At 42.4% G+C, this 22971-nt stretch overlaps 3 protein-coding genes across 6 annotated transcripts in view; all 3 read left to right on the forward strand.

Annotated features, from left to right (window-relative positions):
- Positions 1-22971, forward strand: part of LOC116677099 (E3 ubiquitin-protein ligase TRIM21) — a 55874-nt gene that overhangs the window by 25394 nt on the left and 7509 nt on the right. The window contains exons 1-2 of one of the 3 annotated variants that reach the window (XM_032507771.1): positions 19612-19621; positions 22424-22434. The exons of the other annotated variants lie outside the window; for them this stretch is intronic. The gene's annotated coding sequence lies outside the window, so the exon portion shown is untranslated. Of the gene's footprint in view, positions 1-19611; positions 19622-22423; positions 22435-22971 lie in introns of those variants that run through there. 3 annotated transcript variants of the gene reach the window in all.
- LOC116677101 (nuclear factor 7, ovary) lies at positions 123-6435 on the forward strand. Of its 2 annotated transcripts, none has more exons than XM_032507776.1 (2): positions 123-228; positions 4487-6403. In XM_032507776.1, the coding sequence occupies exon 2, from the start codon at positions 4496-4498 to the stop codon at positions 6185-6187; it is 1692 nt and encodes a 563-aa protein (XP_032363667.1). In that variant the 5' UTR covers positions 123-228; positions 4487-4495; the 3' UTR covers positions 6188-6403. The 2 variants fall into 2 exon arrangements, with proteins under 2 accessions (XP_032363667.1, XP_032363668.1); XM_032507777.1 differs by lacking the exon at positions 123-228 and having other exon boundaries at positions 4487-4828; positions 5087-6435.
- The window catches only part of LOC116677107 (zinc finger protein 3), a 33258-nt gene continuing 20778 nt past the window's right edge, over positions 10492-22971 (forward strand). Inside the window, exon 1 of the mRNA XM_032507788.1 lies at positions 10492-10558. The gene's annotated coding sequence lies outside the window, so the exon portion shown is untranslated. The remainder of the gene's footprint in view (positions 10559-22971) is intronic.

Genomic DNA, 22971 nt, shown 5'->3' on the forward strand with positions numbered 1-22971 from the left:
CCTCCCTCATTCTATAATGAACCTGAAAACTGTCCAATCAGAGCGCTGACTGGCAGCCCTACAGGTCCGACCGGGTCCTGTTCTCAGGTCACATGACCTTTCTGGATATAAAGGTGTGGTGATGTGACGGATGTCAGTCAGATGAAGACAGACAGCAGCAGCATCTGTCAGTGTCTGCTGATGAAGGGACGACGTCTCTTTGACCTCATCTGAACGGGACTTTAACAGGTAACATCACACACCTTTGATGGAGAAACTCGCCTATCATTTGGGAGATTTTTGGGGCTACATGATATACTTTAAGATGAGAGCAGTGGTTCATTCTTTCAGCACTATTGTAAGATCTGAAGTAACTCAGTAATTATTCTATGATGTGGGACGTTTTGGCCAAAATGAGCCTTTTTATGTTCAGTTGAGTCCGATTTAATCAGCACCAGGAAACAAGTTAGATTTTAATCTCCGCTGACTTCACTGCTGAGATATGAGGGAGTGTCCCAACGAGAGCTGCTTTGATTGACAGGTGTGTGTCACAACCTTCATCCCATCAAAAGTGTAAATCTGTCTTGGTTTTGATTTGTGGACACACGTCCTCAACAACAAGATAAAAGATACTTATTAATATTAGGGTTATTTAATCCTGAACTATAGACTGAGTAAAACCACATCCAGAGGTTTCTGAAGGGACAAGTTGAAACCTGCAGTTTGTCTCCGTCAGTTACTGGAGCCGGGTAATCCTAATATGGGCAAAGAGGGCGGGGCTTGGGTGGAGCTGAGGTGTGATAGGCTGGGTCAGTTTGTGGTGTTTTGGTTGGGCGGGACTGCCTCATAAATAACTTCAGTCAAGAATCTGGCAAAATGCCAGCTGGCAAACGGAGGGTTGTCCCAGTCCAGACCAGATGCTCCTGCCATTGAGCCCTCAGGCCTCTCAGATAAGGACTCGGTCTTTTCATTAGACAAGCTTAGATCTCACACTTACAGGGGGGGGGCTCCACTCATTCCAATCACACGTGTTAATCTTAAAGTTGTAGTTTGATGATGATGTCATCTTTCTGGTACATTATGGTAGTGTTTGGTGTGGTGCTGCTAGCAAGGCTAAAACAACAAGACAGCCTTTATTTCAGGAACTAACAGCTGGTTGAACAGAAGCTAACAGAACATATGACAGACTTCAGCTCTTCATGTGAGCTTTTCATTCATTAGCATGCTGCTTCAACATTTAGTTTCTATTTCTACCTCTTTAACATCGAGGGCTGGGCGATAGATCAACTTTTATATCTTTCTATATTTTAATTGAAACAGGATATGGGAAGAGGAAATTCTGTTTATATCGATGTAGTTTGATGTTGTGGCATGACCCATATGAAGGGGTGTGCTAAAGACTGACATGACACGTCATAATTATGACATGACACCTATCATGAACATGAAGAAGTCTTTTATAATGTTCCTGACTGTTATTACAGTTTTTCTCCATTGGTTTGGCTCATTTCTTGAAACAGAAATTACATTCTCAAAACTCTAAGATCATTTGGCAAAACATTCTTACAGTTTAGTACAACACTATAGCTCACTTGCAAAAGCTCATATCTCTCCCAAAACAGTTCACTCATGCTTCAAAACTAAATTCATTTCTCATATAAAGAGCCAGTGCCACCAAAATGGCAAAGATCCTTCTCAATTGCTTCGCTCATTTCTCCAAACAGACCGGACGTTCTCAACACTCTTGGTGCTTTTGCCAAAATAACGTGGATGGTTCGGCACAACACCATGGTTCACCTGCAAAAGCTCATACCTCTCCCAAAACAGTTCACTCATGTGTCAAAACTACATTTCCTTCTCATTTAACCAGTCAGTGCCCCCAAAATGCTCTGTCCCTTTAGCATTATGTAAGCACTGCAAGTCAGAATGTTTAGATATTTTGTCACTATGGCAGAGGACATGGAAATGTCCCTCATATCCACCTTTCAGTCTTAGCCCAGTCCTTCATTAACAATGGTGACAACCCGACAATGCGTGAGCTTAGAACTGTAAGGTTCTATCTCCGTGTAGGGTAGTTCTGAGATATTGAGCATCAAAGTTTTTACATCCCAGCTGACAAAACCGTTATGTAGTATAATCTTCTATTATAGGCTTATCTATTACATGTAATGTATACCTTATGTATTCCTTACTGAATGAGTTACCTATGTACTTGTATTATTTTTACTGTAACTTTACCACAATTCTAATTCATAACTGCACAGTGACTGGAATACAACTGTAAACTGTATCATCAATACTGTAGAAAATAAACTATTCCATAGTTTATTTTGTCCAATGTTTTTCATTGTCATTTTTTAGTAACATAGCATTGAGGTAAGATATTAGTCACACACACACACACACACACACACACACACATACACAAAATGAATAGGTAAATATCAATGTGTAAATATATTTCTTGCTCTATGAACAGTGTCCTGTCCTATACAACATATACAGTAATTCCATCATTGACTGACAACATACCTGTTTTCCCTGCGAAAGGTTTGGATGATGGAGGAGACTGTAGAGCGAGGCGACCTGCCTCCGCCATTGTGAGACCATGGTTGATGACATGGTCTATAATCGTGGCCCGAATTTCATCCGGGACAGCATGATGTCTTCGTGCTCCTCTGCCTCTTCCTCCTATTCCACCACCACGCACCCTTCCTCCTCCTCCTCCTCCTCCTCTTCCTCTTCTTCCTCCTCTTCCTCCTCCTACTTGAGCAGGCAGTTGCTCTTGTTCATTTACCTGGCCAGGTGCCTCCATGTTCAGAAATTGTGCTGGTCTTGCATTGTCAAGATCTTTCTATACATGTTTGGGAGCATTCCCAGTCATGGACAGCACCTGTCATGTAACTAAACGTACTGTTTGATTGGTCATCTGAGATGTGTGAAACTCCTCCTTCGTTAGTAAAGTTCTAGTTTCACCTGACTGTCAATTGCTGTGAAAAAAAAAAAATTATCAAATGTTCCAAGGGATTCATATGTGGTATTCATGGTATTATGTTCTTGACTTGTTTTGACAATTGAACAGACTATTGTGCATGTAATGGCTTATACAATGAAATGATGCTGACAAGTTTTGGAGTGAACAACCATTAGACCGAGAATCAACAATCAGTTTAGATCAGCAAGATGTATTCACTTGGAAATTGTGCTAAATGTAGGCTACCTGTACTTAATCATTTGCAAAGATGTACTGAGACATTGAGGCATGTACTTAGGCATTTGCAATTTGATGAAATGAATGAGAAATTCAATTCTGTTGTGAACAATTGCCAAGTAGTTTGGAGGTTTGTCCATGTTGTTTTGAGAATGTAATTTCTGTTTCAAGAAATGAGCCAAACCAATGGAGAAAAACTGTAAAGCTTTAGTGCATAACTTTTTTATATTAATGAACGTTCGTTACATTCAAGCCATTGCTAAATGGTTTGATACAAAGACAATTAACCGTCCATATTCTGCTCATTTTCAGGGTCAAAACTGGATTTAGAGGGTATATCAGAATAGGTTTCCATTGTTTCATTTTCAAAAAAACACCATATTTTTGTTGTACTGCACATTGCTGCAGATCTTGTTTTCACCCTGTGTGTTCAGGTCTCTGTTTTATCTCCAGAGTGAGACATCTCTCTAGTTTTATCTCCAGAGTGAGACATCTCTCTAGTTTTATCTGCAGAGTGAGACATCTCATTCTATCCCATCTCTGTTGGAAGTTGCACATGCTCAGTAACTAGTACTGTGCAGCGCTACTAGCTAGAAGCTAACGCTGTTCATGTTCTCAAAGCTAAAACACAGCTACAACACACATGAGTTCACCCTAATCTACATAAGAAACTGTAGAGGACTACTTCCACGTCCCTCGTCTGCAGGTATTCCTCGCTGAGTTGGAAGTGTGTCCTCGTTTAGAAGAAGTCTCCCGGATAATTCTGCCTTGTACTGACCGAAGTTGGAGAAACAGCTGACGTGGTATTAGCTAAAGTGGTTAGCACACACCAGATGTTTGGGCCGAGGGCGTAGACGGCCCTGCTGATTCTGAACAGCTCACCTGGAGACTGAAGGCAGAGGACATTCAGAAACCGGATCTCACTCAAAACACCATGGAGGGTGTTTTTTCCAAATCTGGATGCGTGTGGAAGCACCAGAGAGACAAAATAAAACCCCAAATCCCAGAAATTACATTTTATTTTTTCAGAATATGGGCACTTTAAGACTCTCACCTCTACAAAACTCTCTCTGTTTCTCAGCACGGTGTCAACCGGCGACATTTACGTGCTGAATTATTGTCATTACTTAGAATTCCTCATGGGGAAACTACGCACTATATCTTTAAGTCTCATTTGGTAAATTGTGACTCTTTTAATGCTAAGTTTTCATTGTTGGACATGTTTGTGTTTTGACATCTTGTCATTAGTGTACCCTGTCATAAATATTGAATATGTTTTTCTTTTATTTCCCACAGTGTGTAGATATGGCTGCTGCAAACTATCTGTCATCTGAAGATCAGTTTCTGTGCTCCATCTGTCTGGATGTCTTCACTGATCCTGTCTCCACACCATGTGGTCACAACTTCTGCAAGAACTGCATCACTGAACACTGGAATACTAATGACCAGTACCTGTGTCCCCTGTGTAATAACGTTTTCAACACAAGACCTGAGCTGCACGTCAACACCTTCATCTCTGAGATGGTGGCTCAGTTCAGACAGTCAGCTCAACAGAAAGCCAGCAGCAGCAGCTCAGAGCAACAAGTGTCCAAACCAGGAGAAGTTCCCTGTGACGTCTGCACTGGAACCAAACTGAAGGCCCTGAAGTCCTGCCTGGTGTGTCTGGTCTCCTACTGTGAGACTCACCTGGAGCCTCATCTGACCACGTCAGGTCTGAAAAGACATCAGCTGATCGACCCTGTGGAGAACCTGGAAGGCAGGATGTGTACGAAGCACGATAAACCTCTGGAGCTGTTCTGTAAGACCGACCAGACATGTGTCTGCATGCTCTGTCCTTATTCAGATCACAGTAGGCATAATGTTGTTCCTCTGAAAGAAGAATATGAAGGAAAGAAGGCAGAGCTGGGGAAGACAGAGGCTGAAATTCAGCAGATGATCCAGAAGAGACGACTGAAGATTCAGGAGATCAAACACTCAGTAGACCTCAGTGATGAAGCTGCAGACAGAGAGATAGCAGAAGGTGTTCAGGTCTTCAGATCTCTGAAGGAGTTTGTTGAGAGAGGCCTGAATGAGCTCATCAACACCATCAAAGAGAAGCAGAAAACAACAGAAAAACAGGCCGAAGCTTTCATCACAGAGCTGGAACAGGAAATCTCTGAGCTGATGAAGAGAAGCACTGAGGTGGAGCAGATGTTACGCTCTGAAGACCACCTCCATCTTCTCCAGAGGGCCCAGTCCCTAAACATCCATCAACCTCCACCCACCAAAGACTGGACAGAGGTCAGGGTCCGTCCACCATCATATGAGGGGACTGTGGTGAAAGCTGTGGTTCAGCTGGAGGAGACGCTCTGTAAAGAGATGAAGAAGCTGGTTGAAGCCGAGCTGAAGAGGGTCCAGTGGTATGCAGTGGATGTGACTCTTGATCCTGATACAGCACATCCTGCTCTCATCCTGTCTGATGATGGGAAACAAGTGAATGCTGGTGATGTGAGGAAGAATCTCCCAGACAACCCAGAGAGATTTTCTAAGTGTACTAATGTTTTAGGAAAACAGAGTTTCTCTTCAGGCAGATTTTACTTTGAGGTTCAAGTTAAAGAAAGTACTGAATGGGCTTTAGGAGTGGCCAGAGAGTCGATCAACAGGAAGGGAGACATCACACTGAGTCCTCAGAATGGTTACTGGACGATATGGTTGAGAAATGGAAATGAGTACAGAGCTCTTGCTGCCCCTTCAGTCCTTCTGTCTCTGAAGTCTCCTCCTCAGGAGGTGGGGGTGTTTGTGGACTATGAGGAGGGTCTGGTCTCCTTTTATGACGTAGATGCTGCAGCTCTTATCTACTCCTTTACTGGCTGCTCCTTCACTGAGAAACTCTTCCCAGTCTTCCACACTGGTAATCATTGGATTTCAATCAACGATGTTCTTGTTTTTTGGGTGAGAAATTCTGATTTTGACACAGACACAAGTTGGATTTCAGACGAGGATGTTCTTTATGGTTGAGAATAAAGTTGAACTTTCAGTATTAGTGCCAGACATAAAAACAATAAATCAGAGATAGAATTTGTTGTTTTTGCATTTTGAGAATAAAGTCGAAATGTTGAAAAAGATTTTGAAATCCAATTTTGAGAATAGTGTCTAAATATCAGGAATAATGTTGAAATATGGAGAATAAAGTCAACATTTCTCATTTTGACTTCATTTTCTAAAAGCTGAAACCAATCTGAAGATCTTCCTCCTCTGATCTTCTCTTATGTCTGGTACTATGTGGACAGTTGCCATAGTGACTGGTATGAAAATTCAGAAATCTACAATAAGAATTATGACTAGAAACAAAGCTATTGCAGATATCCACAAATGGAGAAACAAAAACATTTTTTTTCATTTTAAATAACTAAAATTAAAAAGGTAAATGTAAATCTGATTGGACAATTAGGATCCAAGAGGTATCCAATCATAATTATATGACGTGTCTTTTTGACACCGTTACTAAAACGAAGATATTCTGAGCCAACTGTGATCTCTGAAATCTTGTGTATTTCTTAAATTTGAATCAATTTAAATTGGTTATCTGATGTTTTTATTTGTTTATGTTCCTCAATAATAAGACAGGAATGAAAAAAGATGAATTATTGTGTCATAATGTCAGAAATAAAGTCTGTTTGTTGAGACCAAGAATGATAATGGTGTTTTTCCTAAATCAGTTCTCTGATATCACTTTAAACTGCTGGGTTGATAGATAGATAGATAGATAGATAGATAGATAGATAGATAGATACAGAGATAGATAGATAGGTAGATAGGTAGATAGATAGATAGATAGAGAGATAGAGAGATAGATAGATGGATAGATAGATAGATAGATACAGTGGTGTGAAAAAGTGTTTGCCCCCTTCCTCATTTCCTGTTCCTTTGCATGTTCGTCACACTTAAGTGTTTCGGAATATCAAACCAATTTAAACAATAGTCAAGGACAACACAAGTAAACACAAAATGCAATTTGTAAATGAAGGTGTTTATTAATGAAGGTGAAAAAAAATCCAAACCATCATGACCCTGTGTGAAAAAGTGATTGCCCCCTAAACCTAATAACTGGTTGGGCCCCCCTTAGCAGCAACAACTGCAACCAAGCGTTTGCGATAACGTGCAATGAGGCTTTTACAGCGTCCTGGAGGAATTTTGGCCCACTCATCTTTGCAGAATTGTCCTAATTCAGTTACATTAGAGGGTTTTCGAGCATGAACGGCCTTTTTAAGGTCATACCACAACATCTCAATAGGATTCAGGTCAGGACTTTGGCTAGGCCACTCCAAAGTCTTCATTTTGTTTTTCTTCAGCCATTCGGTGGTGGACTTGCTGGTGTGTTTAGGATCATTGTCCTGCTGCAGAACCCAAGTTCGTTTCAGCTTGAGTACACGAACAGATGGTCGGACATTCTCCTTCAGGATCTCTTGGTAGACAGCAGAATTCATAGTTCCTTTTATCACGGCAAGTCTTCCAGGTCCTGAAGCAGCAAAACAGCCCCGGATCATCACACTACCACCACCATATTTTACTGTTGGTATAATGTTCTTTTTATGAAATGCAGTGTTCCTTCTACGCCAGATATACTTGGACACACACCTTCCAAAGAGTTCCACTTTTGTCTCATCGGTCCACAGAATGTTTTCCCAAAAGTCTTGGGGATCATCAAGATGTGTTGTGGAGAAATTGAGACGAGCTTTGATGTTCTTTTTGCTCAGCAGTGGTTTTCTCCTTGGAACTCTGCCATGCAGGCCATTTTTGCCCAGTCTTTTCCTGATGGTGGAGGCATGAACGCTGACCTTAACTGAGGCAAGTGAGGCCTGCAGTTCTTTGGACGTTGTTGCGGGGTCTTTTGTGACCTCTTGGATGAGCCGTCGCTGCGCTCTTGGGGTAATTTTGGGCGGCCGGCCACTCCTGGGAAGGTTCACCACTGTTCCATTTCTTCGCCATTTGTGGCTAATAGCTCTCACTGTGGTTCGTTGGATTCCCAAAGCTTTGGAAATGGCTTTATAACCCTTTCCAGACTGATAGATCTCAATTACTTTCTTTCTCAATTGTTCCTGAATTTCTTTGGGTCTCGGCATGATGTGTAGCTTTTAAGGATCTTCTGGTGGACCTTACTGTGTCAAGCAGTTCCTATTTACAGTTTTTCTCTATTGGTTTGGCTCATTTCTTGAAACAGAAATTACATTCTCAAAACTCTAAGATCATTTGGCAAAACATTCTTACAGTTTAGCACAACACTATAGCTCACTTGCAAAAGCTCATATCTCTCCCAAAACAGTTCACTCATGTGTCAAAACTAAATTCATTTCTCATATAAAGAGTCAGTGCCACCAAAATGGCAAAGATCCTTCTCAATTGCTTCGCTCATTTCTCGAAACAGACCGGACGTTCTCAACATTCTTGGTGCTTTTGCCAAAATAACGTGGATGGTTCGGCACAACACCGTGGTTCACCTGCAAAAGCTCATACCTCTCCCAAAACAGTTCTCTCATGTGTCAAAACTACATTTCCTTCTCATTTAACCAGTCAGTGCCCCCAAAATGCTTTGTCCCTTTAGCATTATGTAAGCACTGCAAGTCAGAATGTTTAGATATGTTGTCACTATGGCAGAGGACATGGAAATGTCCCTCATATCCACCTTTCAGTCTTAGCCCAGTCCTTCAGTAACAACGGTGACAACCCGACAATGCGTGAGCTTAGAATTGTAAGGTTCTATCTCCGTTTAGGGTAGTTCTGAGATATTGAGCATCAAAGTTTTTACATCCCAGCTGACAAAACCGTCATGTAGTATAATCTTCTATTATAGCCTTATCTATTACATGTAATCTTTTTATTTTTATTTTTTTTTACAAAAATAACACCACACAGGCATTACTGTAATAAACACCTAATGGATCAGATTGTGTCAAAAACTCAATGTCGACCAGAAGTGGAGATATAACCTTAAAATTCTAAGCTCACGAATGGTTACTGTACTGTTTTTTTGTGCTTACACAATACAATTGTGTATAAAACTGAAAAAAGAAATAGGATTTCACAAAAATATAAACTGTAATACAGAATTTTATTCCATAGTTTATTTTGTCCAATGTTTTTCATTGTCATTTTTTAGTAACATAGCATTGAGGTAAGATATTAGTCACACACACACACACACACACACACACACAAAATGAAGGTAAATAGGTAAATATCAATGTGTAAATACATATATTTCTTGCTCTATGAACAGTGTCCTGTCCTATACAACATATACAGTAATTCCATCATTGACTGACAACATACCTGTTTTCCCTGCGAAAGGTTTGGATGATGGAGGAGACTGTAGAGCGAGGCGACCTGCCTCCGCCATTGTGAGACCATGGTTGATGACATGGTCTATAATCGTGGCCCGAATTTCATCCGGGACAGCATGATGTCTTCGTGCTCCTCTGCCTCTTCCTCCTATTCCACCACCACGCACCCTTCCTCCTCCTCCTCCTCCTCCTCTTCCTCCTCTACCTCCTCCTACTCGAGCAGGCAGTTGCTCTTGTTCATTTACCTGGCCAGGTGCCTCCATGTTCAGAAATTGTGCTGGTCTTGCATTGTCAAGATCTTTCTATACATGTTTGGGAGCATTCACAGTCCTGGACAGCACCTGTCATGTAACTAAACGTACTGTTTGATTGGTCATCTGAGATGTGTGAAACTCCTCCTTCGTTAGTAAAGTTCTAGTTTCACCTGACTGTCAATTGCTGTGAAAAATCTTTTTTTATCAAATGTTCCAAGGGATTCATATGTGGTATTCATGGTATTATGTTCTTGACTCATTTTGACAATTGAACAGACTATTGTGCATGTAATGGCTTATACAATGAAATGATGCTGACAAGTTTTGGAGTGAACAACCATTAGACCGAGAATCAACAATCAGTTTAGATCAGCAAGATCTATTCACTTGGAAATTGTGCTAAATGTAGGCTACCTGTACTTAATCATTTGCAAAGATGTACTGAGACATTGAGGCATGTACTTAGGCATTTGCAATTTGATGAAATGAATGAGAAATTCAATTCTGTTGTGAACAATTGCCAAGTAGTTTGGAGGTTTGTCCATGTTGTTTTGAGAATGTAATTTCTGTTTCAAGAAATGAGCCAAACCAATGGAGAAAAACTGTAAGTGAATGTGGAGCTGTTGTTCCCCTCCTGACCTCCAGGCGGCGGCCTTCTTTCATTTGAACCTTTAATCTGAAAAACCCTGACTTGGAGGAAAGCGGAAGTCTCGTGTGTTCCCTGTGATCTCGGGCTGGCGGCGGGATAGCTGTGTTCTTTGTTCTTAGTGAGTTTTAAGAAGACAGAGCTCCAGGTGACCCCGCACACACTCAGGTAAACTCTTCAACTACTGCTCTCTACACGACACGGGGTTGTAGCGTTTGTGTTTGTGTGTTGTAGCTTTTGTGTGTGTGTGTGTGTCTCGCAGCTTTTGTGTGTGTGTGTGTTATAGCTATAGTGTGTGTGTTGTAACTTTGGTGTGTAATGTAGCTTTTGTGTGTTTTGTAGCTTTTGTGTGTGTGTGTGTGTTGTAGCGTGTGTGTGTGTGTATTGTAGCTGATGAGCAGGGTGAGGGGGGGAAGGGCTGGTGGGCTTATTGTTATTGATGTTGAGGATCGTTGAAGGTGGCAGGCTGGGGGGGGGGGAGGTCAGGAGAGGTGTGAAAGAGAGGGCTGGGGGGTGAAGAGGGCGAGGAGGCAGAGTCCAACTTGTTAAAACCAGATCCAGCAAAGTCCATGTTTTCCCTTTAGATTTCTTCCCAGTGTAAGCAGCCACAGTGGAGACCTGCTGGACTTCAGGACCAGAGAGGAATGGAGGAGGACAACCAGGACCAGGAGCAGCGGAGCAACAAGGTCCCCAGAAGACCAGCAGCAGACTGGGCCTCTGATAGCAGCCATGTTCAGGTCAGTGTTCTCCTATCATAGAACCTTCTTGGCTTGGCCATGGTGTCTCCACTGGTCCACCAAATGCTTGCTGGTGTCCAATGGTTGTCTCTTTGTAAAGTAGATAGTGTGGCGTAGACCTCCTAGATCTGTCCTGAGAGGACTCCTGCTGGACTTGGACTCTAAAAATGAAATGTCTGCTGCAAATCAGCTGATGGGACCATGTTGTTTCCAGTTTTATTTAGGATGCACTGATCTGTTTCAGTCCCGGTCCCGGTCCTGGTCTTTGTGTATCTGTTGATACCCGATACCGTTGTTAATTAATAATGAACTGTAGACCTTCACCTTAGACCATCCTTCACCATGTGGAAGAGACTGAAGGCACCAGACTCCTAACTACACATTACTTTCCTAACCCAGACTAAATCACAGAGATGTGATGGACTGGATTATAACTTGGTGCTGCTGTGGTGGTGGAGGTCAACTTTACTGGTGTCACATGTGTGACTGGATGTAAAATTCAGTTGCACACTCTCACATTTTGGGTGCAAAATACGAGCATTTGGTGACATCTGGAGCCCTGACTTTGGCTCTGCTAAATAGTCTCAGGAAGGAACTTATTCAGGTGGAACATGCCCCCCCCCCCCCTGTTGGGTCCACACAGGGGGTTAAACATTATCTAACAGAGGCCTCTGAGGCCTGACCAGTATGTGGCCCTCTTTTCAAACAAAGGCTTATATTCCCATCCCCCTCTGGAACAAAGCAAAGCACATGTCTCCTTAGACAAATGGGTCAAGTCCCCATTTTACAGCAGCAGTCAGCAAGTCACACGTAGGTGTCACTTCACCAAATGGCCCCAGGTCTCCCATTGGTTCCTGGACCCTAGACCCAGTATGGAGCCCAGCTGGTGATCCTGAACTATAAAACTTGCTGACACACAGAAACCTGTCTCTCCTCCGCCGCTGTGAAAGGAGGCACTACAAGCGCTTGGGCCAAAAACCTCTTTTTGGAAACAAAAGGGATTTAATGTTGGTGCTGGAGGCCCCAGTGGGTCCGGGTCGCGTTCTGTGTTGTCGTGGAGGAAACTAGGGACAAACTAACGGACTACACATCCAAAAGTAAGGCTCCAGTTCTGGGCAGATGGTGAGTTTAGTAATGTAGTAACTAGAGGAACCAAATTTCAGGTATTGGCACCGGTAAAAATGTGAGCGGTCCCCAACCCTAGCCACATGGAATATAAAATGAAGTTAACTGTTGACACAATACGGTAAAGTGAGCTATTTCAATAAGCTGCATACATGGCTAAACGTCACTAGCTCTTACCAGTGGATCAGCCTGTGGAACATTACTTCGTCCTCAGCAATCCTGCTCCATCACTCCAAAACATCCCAGTTAGAAAGAAAATGGTTAACGGTAAACATATTCTTTGGGAATCTTTCCAGTTCTTCCCTTGAAGAACCAACCAGGCCGGCCTTGTTGCACCATCAAAACCTTTTTCTAAACTTTCCATTTTCAGCGTGTAGCTCGCTAGCTCAAAGTTTGTTGTTGTTGTCAAGGCGAGGAACATCTGCTGATTTTCTGCCAATTGAACTGGCGTTGATCCAGGCTACTGTGCATGTAGCGTGGAGCTCCAGTTAATGACTTTGGTGGCTTACATTGTAGTAGTTCTATCAGTTTGAATGCAGGAGATACCTGACACTCTGAAGTCCTATGGATTGGTCCCATCATCAGTCCTCGCATTGTCTCCATTCAAACAGAAGATCTGAATCTAGTAAAACATGGTCAGCTAGAATTCACTCACACCTCCCATTAGTTCTTCTAACCCTTGTATCATTATCTCTGCATGTTTCCCCCTTGGGTCTACCAAAGGAGTCCTCAGCAGACGGCATGCTGGCCACCGGAGCAGGAAAGGAGGAGGAGGAGGAAGAGGAGCATCCTGCAGCAGCAGTGAAGGAGGAGGAGGAGTATGTGGTTGAGGAGGTTTTGGACCGCAGAGTGGTGAAGGGAAGAGTAGAGTTCCTGCTGAAATGGAAGGGGTTCTCAGAGTAAGTATGAGTCTATAATATTAATACTTGGTGTTCTTGGTCCTGATATATATAATATATTATATATTTAATATATTTACATATTACAAATAAATGTCAGCATTGTATCACGCCCTCAAAGTTGAAGGTTTGGTATTTTGACTCTTTCGACCCACAAATAACCTCAGAAATAGAAAAAAGGACCAATAGGAATGATGAATTAGAGTGAGAATGGATTGTCTAAAAACAAAGTGTGAGGAGATGTTCTTCTGTCTGCACTCACCTTTCCAGTGAGGATAACACATGGGAGCCGCAAGACCACCTGGACCCGGACCTTATAACCGAGTACATGCAGAAAGACGAGGAGGAGGAGGAGAAGGAGGAAGAGGAGGAGGAGGGCAAGATGAAAGGTGTCAGGGAGGCCTCGGGAGACTCAGAGGAGCGAGGGAGCAAGAGGAAGAAGGAGGAGGTGAGTGAAGGAAAGAGGTTACTCCAGACTGAAGACTCCCAGAAATCTAATCTCAATATTAATGAAAGCACAAAGAGGGTTTCACAAATGTCTTTTAGGATTTATATATTATACCGTAATTCCTTAAAGAAAAACCAACAGATTCAATATATTCATGCCAAGTTTTAATTAAGGGATGTGTGGAGATGCAAAACTCGTCCTGGGTTTACTGACCGATCTGCCTGAAACTTGGCATATAGCATCTTGAGGTTGCTCTTACAAAACGTTACTAAATGATTTTTTTTGTAAATAGAGACCCAGACAAACCTTTTGCATACCTCGTCAAAATTAAATCCTATCAACGTGAATCCTGAGATTCGTTTCTTCATCCCACTCTGAGACTCTGGACCAAATCTGTACAAAGGTTCATATACAGTATACATGTATACAGTGCCTTGCGAAAGTATTCGTCCCCCTTGAACTTTTCAACCTTTTTTCACATTTCAGGCTTCAAACATAAAGATATAACATTTTTATTTTTTGTGAAGAATCACCAACAAGTGGGACACAATTGTGAAGTGGAACGAAATCTATTGGATATTTTAAACTTTTTTAGCAAATAAAAAACTGAAAAGTGGTGCATGCAAAATGATTGGGCCCCCTTGCGTTAATATTTTGTAGAGCCACCTTTTGCTGCGACTACAGCTGCAGGTCTCTTGGGGGACGTCTCTATCAGTTTAACATCCAGAGACTAAGTTCTTGCCCATTCTTCCTGCAAAACAGCTGGAGCTCAGTGAGGTTGGATGGAGAGCGTTGGTGAACAGCAGGTTTCAGTTCTTTCCACAGATTCTGGATTGGATTCAGGTCTGGACTTTGACTTGGCCATTCTAACACCTGGATCCGTTTATTTGTGAACCGTTCCTTTGTAGAGTTTGCTGTATGTTTGGGATCATTGTCTTGTTGGAAGATAAATCTCCGTCCCAGTTTCAGGTCTTTTGCAGACTCCAACAGGTTTTCATCCAGAATGGTCCTGTATTTGGCTGCATCCATCTTCCCCTCAATCTGAACCATCTTCCCTGTCCCTGCTGAAGGAAAGCAGGCCCAGACCATGATGCTGCACCACCATGTTTGACAATGGGGATGGTGTGTTCAGGGTGATGAGCTGTGTTGCTTTTACGCCAAACATATCGTTTTGCATTGTGGCCCAAAAGTTAGATTTTGGTTTCATCTGACCAGAGCACCTTCTTCCACATGTTTGGGGGGTCTCCCAGCTGGCTTGTGGCAAACTTTAGACGAGACTTTTTATGGATATCTCTGAGAAATGGCTTTCTTCTTGCCACTCTTCCATGAAGGTCAGATTTGTGCAGTGTCCGACTGATTGTTGTCCTATGGACAGACTGTCCCACCTCAGCTGGAGGTCTCTGCAGTTCATCCAGAGTGATCATGGGCCTCTTGGCTGCATCTCTGATCAGTCTTCTCCTTGTCTGAGCTGAAAGTTTACAGGGACGGCCAGGTCTTGGTAGATTTGCAGTGGTCTGATACTCCTTCCATTTCAAAATTATCTCTTGCACAGTGCTCCTTGGGATGTTTAAAGCTTGGGAAATCTTTTTGTATCCAAATCCGGCTTTAAACTTCTCCACACCAGTATTAGGGACCTGCCTGGTGTGTTCCTTGGTCTTCATGATGCTCTCTGCACTTTCAACAGAACCCTGAGACTATCACAGAGCAGGTGCATTTCTACAGAGACCTGATCCCACACAGGTGGATTCTATTGATCCCCATCAGTCATTTAGGACCACATCGGATCATTCAGAGATCCTCGCTGAACTTCTGGAGTCAGTTTGCTGCACTGAAAGTAAAGGGGGCCAATCATTTTGCACGCACCACTTTACAGTGTTTTATTTACTAATAATGTTTAAAATATCCAATAGATTTCGTTCCACTTCACGATTGTGTCCCAATTGTTGGTGATTCTTCACAAAACATAATTTTTTTTATATCTTTATGTTTGAAGCCTGAAATGTGTCAAAAGGTTGAAAAGTTCAAGGGGGCCGAATACTTGTGTGTGTGTGTGTGTGTGTGTGTGTGTGTCCTTTTTAGGAACAACAAAAAAACTGTCTTGAGCTTGTCTTTTTGTGTTAGACAAAATGTCTTTAACAACCTTTAACCAAGTCCAGTTGCCCTTGATTTTAACCCTTTTTGGATACTATATCCTGGATGACTCAGAACCTTTACATACATCAAAGCTATTTTTTTAAACCTCCATGATCACGACATATGCGCCGGTGTTTGTCGGTGGCATCAGTGATCCTCAGCAGTTTTATTTCAGAGCACAGCAGAAAGCTCTGCTGAGCTTCAGAAATGCTTTAGGAAATGTAGCTTGTGTGGACAATACCACGTTACTTGCTCAATAAAAGAGGTAAACCTCTGAAAAGCTGTTTGATTCAGAAACCAGACACGCTGCTGAGAAGTAGTTAAACTAGTATCGTTACTGACCAATACTGCTGGAGATACAAATAGAGATACAGATTAAGCTTAATTTGTCACACAGTGATATGATGCTTATTTGGAGCAAGCCTCCCGGTCGCAGCTATTTAAAGCGCCGGCACACGCTGTCCTGAAAAGGATGAATGTAGACAGCAACATAGGATACAATACATAACAACATAATGCACAAGACCACACACTGGATCAAAATGGAAGGGGAGGAGCTCATCTGGTGTAAAGGCTTGTATGTTTTGTGGAGGTATGCACACCTTGGATCTCTGCATCCAATTAGAGAGGAGGGTGCACAATGAGAAATTTGCTTTCTTAAAGGAACATGGGGTGAGTTTTGGCTGCTTATTCATTGGGAACATGAGTAGAGACAGCAGGAAGCCTCTCTCATGCAAGTTATGCAGCCAGAGGCACCCTAGTGTACTCCATCTTTCCCCAAAGGAGAAGGAAACCAATTTTGTCCAAGTCAAAGGAGAATTGGAGACAGCGATGAGCAGTGCTCTGATCTCTGTTCAATCCAGTGGTCTAACAGGGGCCGGTGAGCAAGACTACGCACTCCCCATAGTTCAAGTAAAGTCTAAAAAGGGATATGAGACCTTGAACACCTAAGCCTTGCTGTATCCTGGGAGCTGAGCATCATTCGAAACGGAGCGGATAAAGCTTTATTTCAGGGGAATAAGAACAGGTATTCTTCTACGGAGTATGGGTCAGGAAAAGGTTTGTTGGAAGCAATATTGTTTCAGATTTGGAGGTGGCTGAATTAGACGGTGATTGTTTTTGTGAACTGCCTGATATCTACACAGGGTAGTTTTCGATTGCAGAGCTACTTTAGGAACCTCATTAAATGCACAGCTCCTGCAGGGACCTGATCTCACTACCAAACTAGTTGGAGTTATGACAAGATTTTGAAAGGATCCGGTTGTACTCCTGGCAGACATGGAGGCAATGTTTCATCAAGTCAAAGTACCAGCTGAGGATTCAGATCGGTTGAGGTTTCTTTGGTGGCCAAATGGAGCCCATAATCAGAACTTGGTAGAGCATAAAATGGTTGCGCATCTGTTTGGAGCTACATCTTCGCCAAGTTGCACAAGTTTTGCCATCAGGAAATGTGCAGAGGATAATCGGGAAAGGTTCAGCCCCAAGGCAATTGAAACAGTTCTGTACAATTTCTATGTGGATGATTGCCTTACATCAGTGGCTTCTGATGAAGAGGCATTGACACTTTACAAAGATCTTTGTGCCCTTTGTGCTAGAGGGGGCTTCCGACTCATGAGGTGGATTAGCAACAGATGTTCTGTGCTGGCGGCTATACCTACCGCAGAGAGAGCAAAAGAGGTTAAGGATTTGCATTTGGATAATGATAATCTTCCTGTAGAAAGAGCATTGGGCATACAGTGGTGTGTTTATTCCGATCTGAAATTGTCCTCGTAGGTGCATGTCCACTGTGAGAGACATGATCTAAAAAACAAATCCAGAAATCACAATGTATGATTTTCTAACTATTTATTTGTATGATACAGCTGCAAATAAGTATTTGAACACCTGTCCAAAGACACTAGAGACAAAACCGTAAACCTCCACAAGGCTGGACAGGGCTACGGGGACATGTCCAAGCAGCTTGGTGAAGACAGGTCCACTGTTGGAGCAATCATTAGAAAATGGAAGAAGCTAAACATGACTGTCAGTCTCCCTCGGACTGGGGCTCCATGCAGGATCTCACCTCGTGGGGTCTCCATGATCCTAAGAAAGGTGAGAAATCAGCCCAGAACTACACGGGAGGAGCTGGTCCAGGACCTGAAAAGAGCTGGGACCACCGTTTCCAAGGTTACTGGTGGTAATACACTAAGACGTCATGGTTTGAAATCATGCATGGCCCGGAAGGTTCCCCTGCTTAAACCAGACCAGGTCCAGGCCCGTCTTAAGTCTGCCAACGACCATCTGGAGGATCCAGAGGAGTCATGGGAGGAAGTCATGTGGTCAGATGAGACCACAATATAACTTTTTGGTCATAATTCCACTAACCGTGTTTGGAGGAAGAAGGATGATGAGGACCATCCCAAGACCACCATCCCTACTGTGAAGCACGGGGGGGTAGCATGCTTTGGGGGTGTTTTTCTGCACATGGGACAGGGCGACTGCACTGCATTAAGGAGAGGAGGACCGGGGCCATGTATTGCGAGATTTTGGGGACCAACCTCCTTCCCTCAGTTAGAGCATTGAAGATGCGTCGAGGTCTTCCCACATGACAAAGACCCGAAGACCACAGCCAGGAGAACCAAGGGGGGGGCTCTGGAAGAAGGAGATCATGGTTCTGGCGTGGCCTAGCCGGTCTCCAGATCTGAATCCAATAGAGAATCTTTGGAGGGAGCTCAAACTCGGCTGCACAGGAGTGGATAAGTTGGCTGAAGGAGCTCTGTCAGCTTGTTTTAAGGTTGACAGATGTCTCAAACCTGTGGACTTTGGGGAAATAATCTCTGCTCAGTTACACCACTTTGCAGAAAACTGTTTATGGAGTTCTCAGCTAATTGTAATCTGTAAAATATTGATCTTGCTCCAAATAATAAAGTAGTAGTAGTGGAGTGGTGTTTGTATCATTTCTAACACTGCTATTATGAGGTATCACCATTCTGTTTTCATTAGATTATATGATATCAAGGGGAATGGCTATAATGAACCAAATGATCATCTTAATACTGTCATAAGACGTTTTTATAGCCTGCCTGTATGCAGGGAACTGGTGTCTAGCGATAAGTAGCCTTTTATATGAATGAGTGTAAAAAGAATTGTATAGTAAATTGAACAATTAAAAGCCTGGTGCGTGCTGGTTTGGGAGGACCATGATCCTGTCTGAAATGTCACAAACGGATTTAGGCGTTGTCAGATCAGCTGACTAACTGCACACGCTCTCCACCACAGCTTCACCACCACACACACAAGCACCTGCCTAACACAGCAACACATTTTCACTGGAGGAAGTAACCCTAGGGGATGCCTTCTATCCCCATATATCTCTTATCTGAATGACAATTCCTCATTTGCTTGCACACATCTGGCAGGTTTGTAATTATACAGCTGCTGGCCTATCCACCTCTTCCACATCCCAGTCAGTCACCGTAGTTCTAGTGCCAGGCTCAGACTCCGCTCTAAAACGTGACGTCATCGCCGAATTGACTTAATAAACCTGTGAATACCAAAAATGACCAAAAACTGTCATTTAACACTATTTGTAGACATTTTAAAAATTATATATATATATCTTGAGTGCTTTTTGTACCCAATAATCAACAGTCATGGTTAACCTGCAACATGGGCTTTAAATCTAGATCTCTACAGCGGCACCTCACTAACTCACTCTCTGTTTTTCTGTCTAGAAACGGAGAGGAAGAAGAGTCAAAAATCACCGCTGTCAGCACTGTGACAAAACCTTCACAACATCAGGATATTTAAAGATTCATCAGAGAGTTCACACTGGAGAGAAGCCGTACAGCTGTGATCAATGTGGGGCAGCTTTCACACAGCAGAGTCACCTAAAAACACATCAACGCATTCACACTGGAGAGAAGGTGTACAGCTGTGATCAATGTGGGGCAGCTTTCACACAGCAGAGTAACCTAAAAAGACATCAACGCATTCACACTGGAGAGAAGGCGTACAGCTGTGATCAATGTGGGACAACCTTTTCTACGAGTGGTAGCCTTAAATCTCACCAACGTATACACACTGGAGAGAAGCCGTACAGCTGTGATCAATGTGGGGCAGCTTTCACACAGCAGAGTACCCTAAAAAGACATCAACGCATTCACACTGGTGAGAAGCCATACAGCTGTGATCAATGTGGGGAAACCTTTTCTCATAGTGGTCACCTTAAATCTCACCAGCGCATTCACACTGGAGAGAAGCCGTACTGGTGTGATCAATGTGGGAAAACCTTTTCTCGGAGTGGTACCCTTAAAAGACACTGGCGCATCCACACTGCCTCGTTGTGAACATGTTTCAGAGCCAAGCTGTTTCCTCCTCCTCATGCCCTGATAGCTGTGTTGTTTTATTCTGATCTTCTCTCCACATTGAAGGCTGACCAGCAGTAACTCTATCTTCTGAACAGCATGTATGTTGTGTATAAAAACAACCCCAGTACACTAGACCTTCACATCAACTGCAATTAGACCTCTGCAAACATGCCTAAGATTCAAGGTGTTTAGCCTTGACTTTGACTATAAATATGAGTTGATGTGGACTCTCTCTTCAGCGCATACCCACTTATCGGGTTTTTTCTAGTCTCTGATTTTGATACTCTCTGCTTTTAGGGCAGAAAGGTAAAAGATTATTTCTGTATTCTGTACTTGTTTTTTGATTATTCACTAAATAATAAAACTACCTGAGCTTGTTGTGAGCTAGGAGACCAAAAGACTTGTATTCCTTGATTTTATAAAAAAAATACAGTGCCTTCCTTTTTCTTTGGGTCTCATCATGATCTTGTCCATCTCGTCCCTTCCCAAGGGAAAGCTTTGTCTGAAGTAGTCTCTTCATTTCAGATTGTCTCAGTGAAGACATTAAACACAACTCAGTTGATCTATTTATATAGTAACAGCGTATGGTTACATTAAAGGTTACTGTTCTCTCATAATGTTAAGATATCAACATTAATAATACAGTTAACCAGCTAGCACACCATATAAGGTAACGTTAGCATTCATCCAAGTGAAACTAGCTAACATTACATTAATATTGGATGGCATCAACGGCCACTGCACTGTTTATATGCAGCGCGACAGCGAGGGAGCTTTTTGTCAGATGTCTGGAGATTAATAGCATTGAAAAGTACATTTCTACTAGTTATATACACTAATTTGTCTGTTAAGTACCTGCTGTAGTCACTAGAAAGAAAAGCTGTTTGTTGACACTATACCCAAAAACAATGGTGATGGTCATATACTGGATAGTTACCACGGCAACATCCACTTCACCGCCTACTCAGTCCCCCCCCCCCCACACCACACACAAGATGATCAGACAGAGGAACAAGTTGTATCTTGGTGTTGTACAAGTTTTATTTAGGCAGTTTCATATCTTTTTTGGGGGGGGGGGGGATGGGGTGAGGGTGATACAGAGGAGATCTGGACCTCCGTGTCCTTTAATGGTAGATACGGCCATGGTTGAAAGATTCTGTTGCTAAATGCTATTGAAGTATAGTGTAAATATAGAGTACAGTAGGAACATAAAGTACAGCGTGAACATGAGTGGCATCAGTGAATAAATAGATATTGCACATGGAACTGAGTAATTATTGACATAACTGTCCAAGAATATTGAGATTCAGATGTAGACGTGTGTGTTAAGTCCAGTTGTGACTCTCTAAGTGTGTAATGCTTGAGGAGGAGTTATATAGTCTGATAGCCACAGGCAGCAATCACCTTCTGGGGCCCTATTTGGGGGGGGGGGGTCTCAGCCAGTGTGCTGTCGAGTGGGGGGGGGGAGTCGTAGATAGTATTTTGAATAGCATTCTCCTCTCACTTATTCATTTATTGATTTATTTCTATTTCCTGTGTTGATTGATTTACACTTCATAGTTAACAGGTTGTATTATATGTATCTGATTACATAATCAAACACATTCATTTGATGCATCATGACACACGTATGTAGACGATATCTATTTAAACCTCTGTTAAACCCACAGACATTTATTATAACTTCCAGAAGAAATCAGTTTCTAAAGACACCAAATATGTCAAGATGAAGTTTGAGTTCATTTGCAAACAAATGAAGCAAAACATCCACATTTATTAATATTTGATGAGCAGCCACAGAAAACATATAGCTGAATATTTGATTGTGTGATGAAGCTTCATTTAAGAGTGAGGCCTATTCCATCCCATAATGTCTCCAGAACACAGTATGTGTCCTTGTTATACCGGGTAGAAAAAGTTAATGGATGGTTCTATCTTGTGTGAAAAGTCTTTTGGATAATTACTGGTCACTTTGGCCATTTTTTATTTGTTTCATGAATTCTGTAAGATGGTTTATGAGTCAAAGAAATGTGTAAATATGTGATTGTAGAATAAAAAGTGTAAAATAAAGCAGGTGTTGAACACGAGGCCTGAGGAAGCAGTGAGAACAGAAAAGCTGGTTTACACACAAGTTGGATTTAATGAACCTTTTAATGTGAAGCAGTGGCAGGAGGAAACGTTTGGTTCCAACAACCGTGATTTTAAGGTTAAACTACGTCCAAAACATCTGTAAGAAAAACTGGATGAAAGTTCTTATTCAAGAATCATACCAAAGACAAATATATTCCCTTTAGTTTCAGTGGTCAAAGGCACACACATCACTGCAAAACACTAAAATATGTATCTAAGTGAACAGGATGAGTTTATATCTGGATTAGGAATCTAAAACAACAAGCGTTTTATTTGTAGCTCAAAGTTGTGCATGAAGACCGTCCTGCTGTTGTATATAACCCTGTCAAGACAAACGTCAATAGTTAATAATAATGTTAAAATCATGCAGGTGTTATTTAATGCAACTTAAACAGGTGAACACCATAACAACCGCAGTGCTGACTCCACAGTCATGGTGATTGTTTTCACTACAGTAACCACAGCAACCAGCGACCACTGGATGGACCAGGACCCAGAGAGCCAGCCAGCATGGGGTCACTATGCTGTTAACCAATCACTGAGAGACCCTCAGGATGCCGTGTTACCATGGTCCGGTAAATAGTTTGGGCTGCTAGTAGTGAAGAGTATTCTTCCTCTTCGTCTTATCGAAGGGTGTCTTCACAGCTCAGTGATCCCCCTCAAACTAACTTATCTCATGGATAAGGTACAGTACCTAACTCATACAGTACCGCCTCTCTTCACCTCCTGTTAATAAGCCA

Source organism: Etheostoma spectabile, unplaced genomic scaffold, assembly GCF_008692095.1.
Source record: "Etheostoma spectabile isolate EspeVRDwgs_2016 unplaced genomic scaffold, UIUC_Espe_1.0 scaffold00004385, whole genome shotgun sequence".
NCBI classification, from domain to species: Eukaryota; Metazoa; Chordata; class Actinopteri; order Perciformes; family Percidae; genus Etheostoma; species Etheostoma spectabile.

Coding starts and splice junctions, on each gene's coding strand:
- LOC116677101 (XM_032507776.1), top strand. CDS start 4,496: ATGGCTGCTGCAAACTATCTGTCATCTGAAGATCAGTTTCTGTGCTCC.